At 29.3% G+C, this 12,916-nt stretch overlaps 2 protein-coding genes across 2 annotated transcripts; both read right to left on the reverse strand.

The window, feature by feature from the left end:
- LOC105165294 lies at positions 2,123 to 2,806 on the reverse strand. The gene is made up of 2 exons (XM_011084265.2): positions 2,686 to 2,806; positions 2,123 to 2,611 (listed from the first exon to the last, which is right to left on the reverse strand). Exons 1-2 carry the CDS (start codon positions 2,750 to 2,752, stop codon positions 2,319 to 2,321), a joined length of 360 nt encoding a protein of 119 aa, XP_011082567.1. The 5' UTR covers positions 2,753 to 2,806; the 3' UTR covers positions 2,123 to 2,318.
- Positions 11,523 to 12,709, reverse strand: LOC105165303 (lysine-rich arabinogalactan protein 19-like). Its single transcript, XM_011084276.2, has 2 exons — positions 12,558 to 12,709; positions 11,523 to 12,194 (listed from the first exon to the last, which is right to left on the reverse strand). Exons 1-2 carry the CDS (start codon positions 12,631 to 12,633, stop codon positions 11,836 to 11,838), a joined length of 435 nt encoding a protein of 144 aa, XP_011082578.1. The 5' UTR covers positions 12,634 to 12,709; the 3' UTR covers positions 11,523 to 11,835.

Here is a 12,916-nt window from a genome sequence, read left to right on the forward strand (position 1 = left end):
CCTTTAATCATACCAACTTTAGATTGTCCTAATTTGTCCTTCCTTTCATTTCTTCTCTTTAAGAATCTTTTGTCAGATTAGTAATTTCAATATTTTCTAATAGTTTTCTAATTATTTTTTTAACTACTTATTACCCTAATTTTTCTCACTTTACTTTCCATATTTATTATAATTTATTTTTTTATATAATTTTTTTTTTCTTATCATCTCACACCAAAGTTTTTTTATATGCTCGTGAAAACTGCGTGCCATGATAATCAGTATAATAAAACAAATGATGTTTACATAATTTATTAAGGTTTAACACTTTAGAGTAATTAATTTTGGTTAACAATATGTAGATTGATTAAAGTGTCTTTAGATATATTTATTATTTTATAAGTTATCTTATTAGTTAATTAACTTCGTTATTTTTTTTTATTTATACATGTTTAAAATTTATTTACTTTATCGGTTTAATTATTTAAATATTTTATGTTTCTTCTCTTTTATTTAATTAAATAATTATATTAAAATGAAAATTATGCATAAACATGAGCGCTAGTATTTAATTCAGGGATATTCTTAACTTTTGTTTTTGTCTAATAAATAGATTTGTCCATTCATCAATTTACAGAATTTATTGATATTAATAAAAAAAAATTAAACAAAATTTTATATTTGTACTCGATTAACTTTATACTGATTTATTACAGATCACTATCATTATAAGGGTGAATATTTACTTAATATGTATTAGCACGTGTGAGAATGTATAAAAGTAGTTTGATCGAAAAATTTATTTAACCTGCAATAACTTAATAATAAGTCAATTGTAGGTAAATATGAATTTTCATTCAATTTTTTTTGTTAATATCAATAAATTTTCATGAATTTTGATTAATTGAGAAACTTATTTGTTGAACGAAAATAATAATTAAAAGTATTAAATATAATATTTTAAAAGATTTATGAATATATGATTGAAATACTTGGAGTTACATATTGTTTTTGAGTGGTGATTTGCAAAGTGCAAAAGCTTAGTCAAAGCCAAGTGGGATTCCGACAGCATACATCCTCTGACTCACTACCTAATGCCTAATAAATAAATCACATGACAGCTGAAGATGTTGCCAAATAAAATTTTCCATTCTTTGATGTAGTCTTCGTAACAAAACAAGGGGTGTTTGTAAAAATTTTAAATTACATATTTTCAAATTGTCATTTAAATAAAATAGATGTGTTTGAAAATACAATATATGCTTATTTTTCTTTTAAGTTTACTGTAACAAGGTGAGAAGGTTCTTATCGAGGCTTAAGCCATTTTTGCAAATTAGTTTTTTTTTAATAATCTTTGTCTTAATTCATTTTTGCATATTCCGAATATGCCCTCCTATAATGAAATCAAATAAATTAATAATATACCAATTCTTTTATTAAATATTTTCACATAAGTTTTTTTCTATTTATAACTGTTATTTTTATATACTCACAGTTTTTACATTTTAATTTTTTTACCTTTCTAAAATCACACTTTTCAATAAGTATATTTTTTTACCACACACTCAAATAGTTGATCTTCGCGTGCTATAATTAGATGAAAAGTTTAGAAAACAATTTAATTTAATAAAATCATTCAAAATTTTCCTTTCTCCAACATGATCTTTATATTTTCAACTTTTAATACAATATTTTGAACTAATATTAAGAAACCTCTAAATAAAAAAACAAACAACTAATCTTTTTAAGATTAATTTATTAGGCACGCACATTAGCATTAAACAATTAACGAACTAACGATCATAACTCACTAGTTTCAATATACATATTTTCCAAGCTGTTCAACACATTCTCTTCTTCCCTTCACTAATAATCATTCAACTACACTTTCAACAATTCTAATTCACATTCAATTTAATCAGCTTATCTCAACTAACTATGTAATACTACTTATAATATATTTATTATTTAATTAGTGTATAGTTTAAGGGAAACAATCAATCACATTGATAAAAGTTAATTACACTTATTACATGATCAATTTAGTTCGATCAAGTTTAATTTGGACAAAAATTTTCTCTTCTCCAATTGACATGAAACAAATATAACATATTATCACAACACTTATTCTTAATTTAATGTGTTAAGAAAACATAACATATATATGGATCACTTGAACAAATTAACATTAGGAGCAGTACGTACACACAAATACCTTAATTACCCCACATAAAAATACTCGCACACAATATTGCAACCTAACATACCAATACAAAGCTGCTAGTAGAAAAGGAGATTAAATTAAGCTGCTAGCTAGAAGCAAGTTTTAAGCTAGCAGATTAATTCAGGATTTGATTAATTACGATGACTTCAGAGGCTGTTCCTGGTGAGTGCATCTGAATATATGCAACCGGACGGGATCCCGGCGGCGGCCTCGGGGGCGGCGGCGGCGGCCTCGACGGTCTCCCAACCGGTCCCATGTTCTTGTGATGATCGCAAATTTTCACCAACATGCTATTCGTTATAGCAATAAGCCACTTGCACAGGTTTTCTCGTACTGAAGTTGGACGGCTGCCCGTAAACAGTTTAAGCTCAGTACTGCCTGCACTGGTCTTTCTCATATACTCATCGTCTGCACAAATTAAGACCAAATTATCACTAACATATATATATATAGAGAGAGAGAGAGGGAGAGAGAGAGCTGACCTGGCAAATTTCTGGCATGAATTGTAGCAACAGAGAAAAGTGTAAGAAGTATGAACACCCTGAGCATGACGATGGTAGACAAACTCCGGACGAGTTGGGTTTGAGGTTGCCAGTGAAGGTGTCAGCCCTTCACTTATATATAGACGCCAAAACTCTTGTTCATATTGTATTAATCCATCACGTAGCAAATATAATATACTTATTATGTGATTAGTTCAAGTTTTATTATAAAAAAATTGAGTTTTCGTACACTATAAATGACTATAACTTAAAAATCGTGGTAAAGCAATATTATTAACTATGATTAAACAAAATCAAAATAAAAACTTAATTAAATTTTTACCATGATTAATTAATATTAGCCAAAAAAATTTTGGCCATAGCCAAAACATTCGTCATGGTTTTGGCTACACTTATAGAAACAATGGCAAATGACCCTTGTGAAGTGGTAATTGATTTGTATTTAATACAATTTTTTTCTTTTAACTATAATAATTAATCATTTGATAAAAATATAATTTTTTGAGTGCGAACTAGATTTAAGGTAGAGTTATATATATAGGTGAAGTGTTTTAATAAATGTGTAATTGTTAAATAAATAGTGGAAGATGGAGGGTAGGTGAAGAAGGAACAAAACGGTGGAACATAAACAATATTAATTAATTATGGTATTTTTATTTCAACTTTCTATATATACTTTAATTTGGTCCATGATCTCCACCTCCAACAATTTGTCAACTATGCGCTAAATTTAATTGGTATTTTCTACATGCAACAAATATATATATATTAAGTCATATGCATGACAATAATTTTATTTTTCTTTTGTTATATGTTTTATTTATTTATTAGTTATAATATGGGCGTGGACTTGTACAAATTTGGGGTTTCCTCTCATTCAAAATGGAAGGAACAGTGTGATACAATGGACGGAAATTGAGCAAAAGACAAGATGAACAGTCCAATGTTGACAAACTTGTCTTTTACGTGTAAACATTTATGTATGAAATATGTTTGTACAATTTTCACCTACACATGATGACTGTTTCCTCCATACATATTACATAATTCAACCATCCACATTTGTAGAATTACTTGGGACTAATTTATAATTATATTCATTCTTCAAAGTTTTTTAATATATACCATAAAGTTTTAGTAGTCCAATATTATTAATAAAATATTTAGTGACTGAAGCATGCTTCATATATATGGACGATTTAAAATTTCCATTATATTAATTTGTTTATTAAATGAAATAGAAAAATATTAACATAAATAGCTGATCAGATTTTATTTACACGTACATAGGTATTTATGGCAAAAAGAAATATAAGTAAGGGCATATGAGTCAATTCATATTTTGTTTACCAAAAGTAGTTTATATAGCATAAATACTACTCTATGCTTGTGGTTTCCATTATTTGCTCGTTAGAAGAAATATGGCTTTTCATTGTATATGGTTTAAAGTAAGAAATTATGGTGGATAATAATTACTCACGACTGTGCAATGGATATTAGTCGTTGTTTTTACAAGTGAGGTCAAAATATTTACTATAGTTCAAAATTCTGATAAAAATTTTGATCATTGGTAAAACCTTAACGAATATTAATAACTGTAATCAAAACTTAAATTTTCATTAACCCTTTCTAAATGCCAGTTGGCATATACCATTAATTTGACAGGTGTACATTTTGACGTTGAGAAGCTTAATCTAAAACTCCATCTAACTTAAATATCATTGGATTTCCTAATATATATATATACATATATATATATATATATATATACCCGAGTTTATATTATTTAGAATAAAGAGCTTTGACTTAAGTCAACATGTCCTAAAATAGGATAAATTTCAGACCGGCTCAGAAGCTGATGAAACTTGCCTAAAGATATCCCAACATACTAGCAATAATGTGGCCAACTATTAGACCTAAATCAAATCTACAACGAATATGAAAGTTAGATAAATTAAGTTTCTTGATAAAGGAAAATATTTAGAAAAACACTCAAACAACGGTCTGAATGATAGAATTTCACAATGAACGATGACCCTTCATAACAATAATGATTAAAGTTAGGTTCTCCTTAAAAAGACAATTGCGTACATAGAAGTTAGGGGTCACCACTAGAGTCGATAATACCATATTGAATAAAGAAATAACTCTGAGTGTCGGTAGTGCGAAATTTACGCACATGTGAATTAAAAAGAGATATATTGATCAATTAAAAGAGGGGCCTATATATTGATATTTCATGATGAAATTCGTACCATGATTCATCTTTCATTAAAACAAATGTATGAAATTCGTACGATGATTCATCTTTCATTAAAACAAATGTACTACATTTGAAAATGAAGTCATTTTGAATCAACACATGTAGCATATATACATAAATTAAATATGTATATGGCAAAATGTTGAAAAAACAATTAATGTTAAAATATTCGAGTTGAAGTTATCATTTTCAAATCAGTGAAGAGATATATATAGAGTAAAAATTATTTTAGCACCCGAGTTTTAGTGTTATTGTTAAATTGATATATAAATTTTTGCAAGTGATATAATTGATGTCTGAATTTTTTCATAAATATTAAATTGATACATGACTTTTTATAAACGCCCCTATTGGTACTTGAGTTTTTACACAAAAGTTAAATAGATGCATATCTCTACTTAGAATAATTTTTAATGATAAAATTACCCTTTTAATCTAACTTATTTTTTTTTATATATATATCTAATCTATTTATAGAACAACATAGTACTAAGATTAAATAAAATATACTATTATAATAATTTAAATGATAACAATGACTTAATAGTAAATTAGTTTAGTATATAAAAATATTTATTCAATAAAAATTAATATTTAATAGATTGGGTAGGAAGTGGTGCTTTTAAAAATAAAAGTTAAAGGCATTTTAAGCAAAAAGTAAGTTTTTTGAATTTAATTTCTGAATATTATAATTTAAGAAAATAAATATATTAAGACAAATAAAATATAAAAAAAAATTTACCAGTTTTTTTCCTAAGTTCTAATTTTTATAAATTAAATATAAAATGTCATCTCCTATATCTGTTCTTTTTATTTTTTTAATAACTATCTACCTTATCCAGATGATTTTATTTTTATTTATTGTTTTAAATTATGAACTTTTATATTTCTCAATCTAATTATTTATTATTGTGTATTTTTTTATAATAATAAAATTATATTATGATAGAAGTATGTGCATTTAGTGCATATATGTATAATAGATCGTTGATGCGAATAGAATATGTATAGAATACATTGCAGTATAAAATCAAATTATATATTCTATCAACCGATTTATCATACCAATTATTCAAAAATATTGGTATCAATGTAAAGTTTTTTATGATAATATTTAGTGTGCAGTTCAGGAGTTAATTACAATTTTCATCCTATAAATATAGGGAGATAACATTTTCAGTCCACTTGAAATTTATTTTGGTCCACAATAAGAATATTTGCTGTCAAACATTGCCAACTTCATCGGAAAATGTCCCCAGTTTACAGCTGTCATCTGACATGCATGTGAGATTTTTGGTGACAAATGTCCTGAATGTGTCATTTTTTTAAATTATTATTTTTTATCGTCAAAATGAATATCAATTGGACCAAAAATGTCAAATCCCTTATATTTACAGGACGAGCAATTATAACTTTTTTCTATAGTTTTGTATCGCACTTATCGTTTCCATATGTTAGTCTAGAGAGGACTTCTTTTTTTTTTTTTTTAGATAGAAGTAGTAATTATATTATTAGATTTATATTTTGATAAATTAAACAAATGAACAATACCTCAATTCAATCAATATATCAATATAATTAAAAATTATCATATAATAAATTACAATAAATTTATATAAATATGAGACTAACACCTACACATTCAATGTAACTCGAATCTATAATTTTAAACTAAATGATGAGACCACAATCTTAACGATTAGGCCTAGAGATCATTGATCTTACAGAGAACTTCTGAGTAAATCTTTTTGAGTTTTGACTGTCTTGTAGTAAGATACCTCAACTAAAAATCGGACCTATTGATATTTCATGAATCATATATACTTTTATGATCAGTCATATCTCACTGGACCAAGTGCATTTAATGTGAAAGGCATGTCTCGTTTTCTAACAACACGTGATGTATCCGTGTATTAATGGAACTTATAATATTGACATTTCAAGTTAGGCGCATCTTGTGAAATTTAGTATAATTATAATTATTTTTTTATTTTGTTAAAAAATTATAAATATTTTCTGATTTTAACGTTCGTCTAACAACAAAATCATTACTTTATACTCCGTTAGATTTTTACCTAATATTTGTGGTGAATTGACCAATATACCATTTTAGTTTATAAATTATATTTTTATCTATACTTTATGATTTTTTAAAATATTTTTCTCAACTAATATTCCCTATTTATTGTTTATTTTACCCACCCCAATTTTTCTCTTTTTACATTCTTCAAATATATTTTTTTTATTTTTTAAAAAATTTCAGTAAGGGTAAAATAGTAATGTCCACTTTACTGTCACGTGCTATATAATTATTTTTCATATAAGAAAGTGTTTATAATTTTTTAAATAATAATAAAGTATTTATAATTACACTAAATCTCAAAAAAAGTAGTCGCAGTTTATAGTTTACCCATTAATTAGAAAATTTTAGTAATTTTATCGTGATCATATAATAAAGTATGTGCTAAAAATATTTAAGCTCTTAATTTATGCATAAAAGATTATGATATGAGTGCATGTACAAGATATGTATCATATAGATCAATTCTACAAAATATTTAATACCATTATTAAATTTTCAATAATAATATTCCAGTATGTGCGTCCTCCAATATTATTAACAATTGATATATATATATATATATATATATATTCCCTACGTACGTACACACACTTATGGTTTTCATACATCTGCCTTGCAGAAATTTTCAAATAAAAAAATTTTTTAAATTTTTTTATTACCCCTACTAGAAATGGAATTTTTTTATGATTGATGATCATCTTCTCCTAAACAAATATATTCAATTTGAAAAGGACGCGACAATATTGTTTAATGATGCATGCATATATGTATGTATACATATTAATGGAAGTTATATTGACACTTCATATTATGATAAAAGCACTAATTAATATTTTTTTATGTACTTTAATAGACAGCCAGACAAGAAGGTTGTTTCACCTATTAATTAATTAAATAATCCTATGTATTATATAATATATATATATATATATCATTCTATAAAATAAATTCGACCCTTGTAACATGAATATATATATATATATATAAATTTTTAAATCTTTTTTCAATAGTATGAAGTAAAAAATTATACATATAAAACTTTGATGCATATTGGGATCAATTAGCACCACACAGTTTATTTCGAAATCATTTAAGAGAATTTTTGCAAGGGTTTAAAATAAGCTCTTATCAGCTTATCGTTACAAATAAGTTGCATAGAATATTTTTATTTTACAACGTTTGCTGTTGAACTACATATATAACAATGCATTTATTGCATGACAAGTTTAAATAGCCTAGTTGTTTAGTTTTTATGAAAATTTTGCTAAAGAAAATACAGATAATAAGTTTGTTAACCAAATCGGAAATTCATATTATACATAATTAGTTATTGTGCTACATCATTTGTACGTGCATATAATAAATATTTTTTTATACTTTAAAATATATTATAAATAAAAATAAAATACATAAATCAATATATTACATTAATAAAAAAGAAAATTTTAATTTATTTATTAATATAAATTTTAAAAAATTAAATAAATTAATTATTTTATTTTTTTCTTGAGTATGAATTGGCTTTTCTTTAAAAATTAAAAATTAATATAGATGTAAAAAAATTAGGAGGTTACCGTCCTTTTTCAATAAAAAAATAATAATAAATGCCACCTACATATATATGCAATAATTTTAGGATAGATGCAATGGCTTGTCGGCCACATTACTCTCCTCGTCGGATAATGTGACATGTCACATGAGTTTTGGACAATGACAACGAGCCACCTATCAAGTTACTTCACACATAGGACAGCGTCTGATCCTACGTGGTGATCGATCAATAGTCCTGACACCGTTGGATATAGTGATAGATCAAACGGCGTGCCGCCCACTGCCACCACCATCACCGGCTGCCGGACTCAGAGAAGGAGGACACTAACCCCCAATCTGAACCACTTCTCCTTCATTCTTCGATTTCTTTATGTATTTTGTGTGCGAGGAGAGTGCCAAATATACAATGAAGTAGATTTTCTCAAATCTCTCAACAATGCTGCATGCATTTGGAATCTGACTGTAAGTTTTATCTTTCTCCACCTTCTCATTTCATGCAACTGGACACGAGTTTCTTTTCATTGTTCGTTCTTGGGGGTTAAATGATTACGGTTGGCCGATTCAACTCCAGCAATGAACAATTTGCTCGGCTTCGAAGCCGATTCTCAAACAACTCCTTCTGCTTTCTGTTTCTTTGAGTGGACTCGATTTTTTATCTGTTAGGATTTTTAGCTGAGGCGATTTTGAATGGTACAATTGGACTAGAGACGGAAGCATACAACCGGAGCATAACTTGAGATTTATTTTTTGATTTTTTTAATGTATAGATAATATAATGTCTGTTTTTGCTTGTTTATTCGATTGTCTGAGTATGTGTGGGTGTCATGGAGTTTGCAATTGGGTTTGTTTTTGTGTAGATATCCATATCTGAAGTGGTTGGCACCAAGTACAAAGATTGCATTGTCTTAGCTGCTGATATGCGGGGTTGGTTCTGAAATATGCATCTCATTTTGCTTACAAGCTGATGTGTATATTTACTTTACCCCTTGGCTGCATCTAAGTGAACTCGTTCTTTCTTATTCAGTTTGATGCATCTCAAAGTATGGTTTGCAGGCAATGTTCTAGGTTTCTCCTTGAATTTACATATTGGTTCTTTGGAAGGGTTTATGTGTATCTCACAAGAATGATATACAGCAAATTAATCCAAAGTAGAGAAAAGGGATTGCTTGATGACTGAAGTTAAATTCGACCAAGTGCAGATATTCCTGTTAAATTGTTGTCGTAGAAATTTGATCTTTGAAAGGAGATGCATGTGTTCTCCTATTTTGGATATTAAGCAGTGCGCTATGATTTTCCGTTTTCAAGTAAGTATTGTTTAGCAGTATCAGGTGGAGGAAACAAGGCATCTCTATAGGCAAGCTAATAATCATCAAAGTTTCAGGTTTAGTAGAAGAAATGCTTAGCGCTTATAGATACTAGTAATCAACCACACCTCTTCATATGGTTCATATCAGCACTGACCAGTGAGGGGAATCCGAGATTTTGGACAAGAGGGATTTGAGGGAAGCAAGACGTGCCCTCTGTTTTCCCTCCAAAACTTTCCACGTTGGCAAGCTGATGTGGCCTTTTTTCCACGTTAGCTTGCCACGTCATGTTGCCCCCCCTTTTTTTTTACACGTAATCTATTTAACCGGCCACGTATGCTTCCCCCAATTTTCAGACGCTCACGTGCCCCAAACGTGCACAATTCCGGCTGATTTAGGGTAATTTGTCCTAAAATTGCCAATTTTTTTTAATTACTGTTCTACAATTCTATTTTGGAATAGACCTGGACTGGAAACGCCACCGCCCCTAAGAAACTGGACGAAAATTGCAATTTGCCCTTTATTTTGTGATGCTTTTTTTCAATAGGTTCATATGGTTTACCCTTTGCTAGAGAACTGTTGAGCGGCTGAAGCTAGAAGGAAACATACGATTATAGGTTCTTACGTTGAGACCAGTGATTTCAGGAGATAATGTGTTTTCTTGATGAGTTTATATGTAAGTATTTGTCTCTTAACCGAAAATGTTTATAAACTGAAATCTGTTTTTGACTCTATTGATTTAATCTGATTTGGTTATCGATGGTGCTTGTATGAGTTATGTAAAACTTATGACTCTTAGTTTCCATGCTCTGTGGATGTAGTTTATAGGATAACATGTGGGACGATGAGAACTCCTCATTGGGTCCTAAAGAGGAGCTCTCAGGTATTATATCTGGACCTTAACAGTCAGGCGGCGCTCCTGGCAGCCTATGATATGCTATGTCTGCTGTATGCTAAGATCTGAATTTCTAAACCACTGAACTTCCGCCGGATGTATCAGAAGAACTTTTTTATAAGGAAAGTGGCATTCTGATGTCTCATTGTACCGTTGTTCAGTTTGTTGAATGACCGAATTAATGCATGAAGTTTTTCACTGATTGTCTTGATGCAATTAATTATTATCCATGAAATTGGAATGCTCTTCAAAGTAGTTCAGTTTATCTTTACCAATGATGCATCTACACGTTTCTTTAAATCGATGTGGTGAATAAATTTCACCATAGAAACTGGAACTGGAAGTGCATTCCGAGAGCTTGAGGATCTGATAAGGGTTCATAAAAATACTATAACTCGATTTCTTTGATTTTCAGCTAAAATAGTTGATGGTTGGTCTTTTATTAAAATTCACAAGAAATTACTGTAATAGAAACTGATCGTGGATGTAGTAGAATTCTCTGAACCATTATATCTTGTCTTGTATTTACTATATTTTCATATTTTCTACACAAGTTCACAATCTATAAGAACGATCCCCAAGAGAATTATCTGCAAATGATTTATCAAACTTCTTGTTCGCAAAATGCAGTTCCTGTTGCCATCTCATAATACAGTTCTGAGCCCACTATGTACACAATTTTTCATGCCAAGATCATCATTGACAAACAATTTCATCTTGTTTTTCATAACCGATCATTATCAGCTCTACTGTAAGAATATTCACTCATCCACCTTATTTTTACCAGGAGATAGCATTTCTATGGAACAGTAATACTCCAACAAACTCTTGCTTATCATTCTTTGAGCTTTGTCAGATGAGAGCACACTTTCACTCTATTACAGTTCACCTTACATCATTGTCACATGAGTGGCAAAGGTAAGATGAATAAAGACAAAATTTACATACCTACAGCTTTTATTGGACCAAAACAAGCTAGATCATAAAACATACTATGATACACGCATAGAGGTTGATGCAAAGCCCTTCAAGCTCAGGTTGAGGAGACAAAGAGATTCCGCGATGATTGCTCCGACTCCACCAATCCTTTGCCAGATAATTCATGCTTGGGTGGCGCCACTTTTGGGGCGGGAGGTGGCGATAATCCCCGATTCCCATAAATTTTTGGGGTCAAAAAGTTGTTCTCTTCGCTTGATGTGACGGTCCAAGAACTGATCATTTGAATTACCGGAGTGGCTGGCTTTGGAGGTGGGGGAGATGGCGTGAGGCGGCCGTAATTGTTCGAACTTGGAAGGAGCAGCGGTGGCTCCTGCTTGGTTGGTGGTGCTGATTTCGGCGGAGGTGGTGGCGCTAAGTATCGTCCATACTTGGCCTTGAGATTGTCATAGTCTTCTGCAATATATGTAATACTCGGGTGATTTTTACATGAAAGAACAATATCTATTTGCATGAATACGAGGAAGCAAAAACCTACACCTTTTTTTGTTAATTTTCATCTTTTTCCAATTTGAAAAACAGTCAAAAATACTCTGAATGTTTATTTTAAACACGGAGTTCATAGTATTTTAACTTATCTTTATTCATCTTACATTAAAACAAAATACAAAATTTAATATATAAAATTTCTAAAAACATACACACACTTATTTCTATCTTTCTCTTATGTAGACAAAAACGGTAAGAAAGATAAAACCTTATTTTCGTCGAAGTATATATATATATATATAATTAGAGGTTGGAGGGAGGGTTTGTTACCTGTCAAAGTTCTTGCTTGAGCATTCACAAGAGCCAAGGCAAGGATGAGTAGCAAAGATCTGATTATGCAACCCATACTGTTGAGTAGTCTTTAATTAAGACTAATTATAATTAAGAATGAGGTTAGTGAGGATATATATAGATGTTTAAAAGTAAAATATTCTTAGAGCACAAAAGCATAAACCTAGACTTTGATTAAAATGATAAAAATATATGATAGTGAACGTTTATTTAATTTTTTCACCCACAATCATTAAGTGGAATCCATTATCCATCATCACATGATAATAATAATAATAATAGTAATTAATATAAATGGAAGGCCAAAACAGTAACATTTGTGTGCAATCCATTGAAAG

This window comes from Sesamum indicum, linkage group LG1, assembly GCF_000512975.1.
Source record: "Sesamum indicum cultivar Zhongzhi No. 13 linkage group LG1, S_indicum_v1.0, whole genome shotgun sequence".
Classification (NCBI taxonomy): Eukaryota; Viridiplantae; Streptophyta; class Magnoliopsida; order Lamiales; family Pedaliaceae; genus Sesamum; species Sesamum indicum.

Excerpts from the sequence above, each read along its gene's own strand:
- LOC105165294 (XM_011084265.2), bottom strand. The coding sequence starts at position 2,752 with ATGCTCAGGGTGTTCATACTTCTTACACTTTTCTCTGTTGCTACAATT. Across the intron at positions 2,612-2,685 it reads TCATGCCAGAAATTTGCCAG|ACGATGAGTATATGAGAAAG; the intron begins GTCAGCTCTCTC and ends TAATTTGTGCAG.
- LOC105165303 (XM_011084276.2), bottom strand. The coding sequence starts at position 12,633 with ATGGGTTGCATAATCAGATCTTTGCTACTCATCCTTGCCTTGGCTCTT. Across the intron at positions 12,195-12,557 it reads TCAAGCAAGAACTTTGACAG|AAGACTATGACAATCTCAAG; the intron begins GTAACAAACCCT and ends CATATATTGCAG.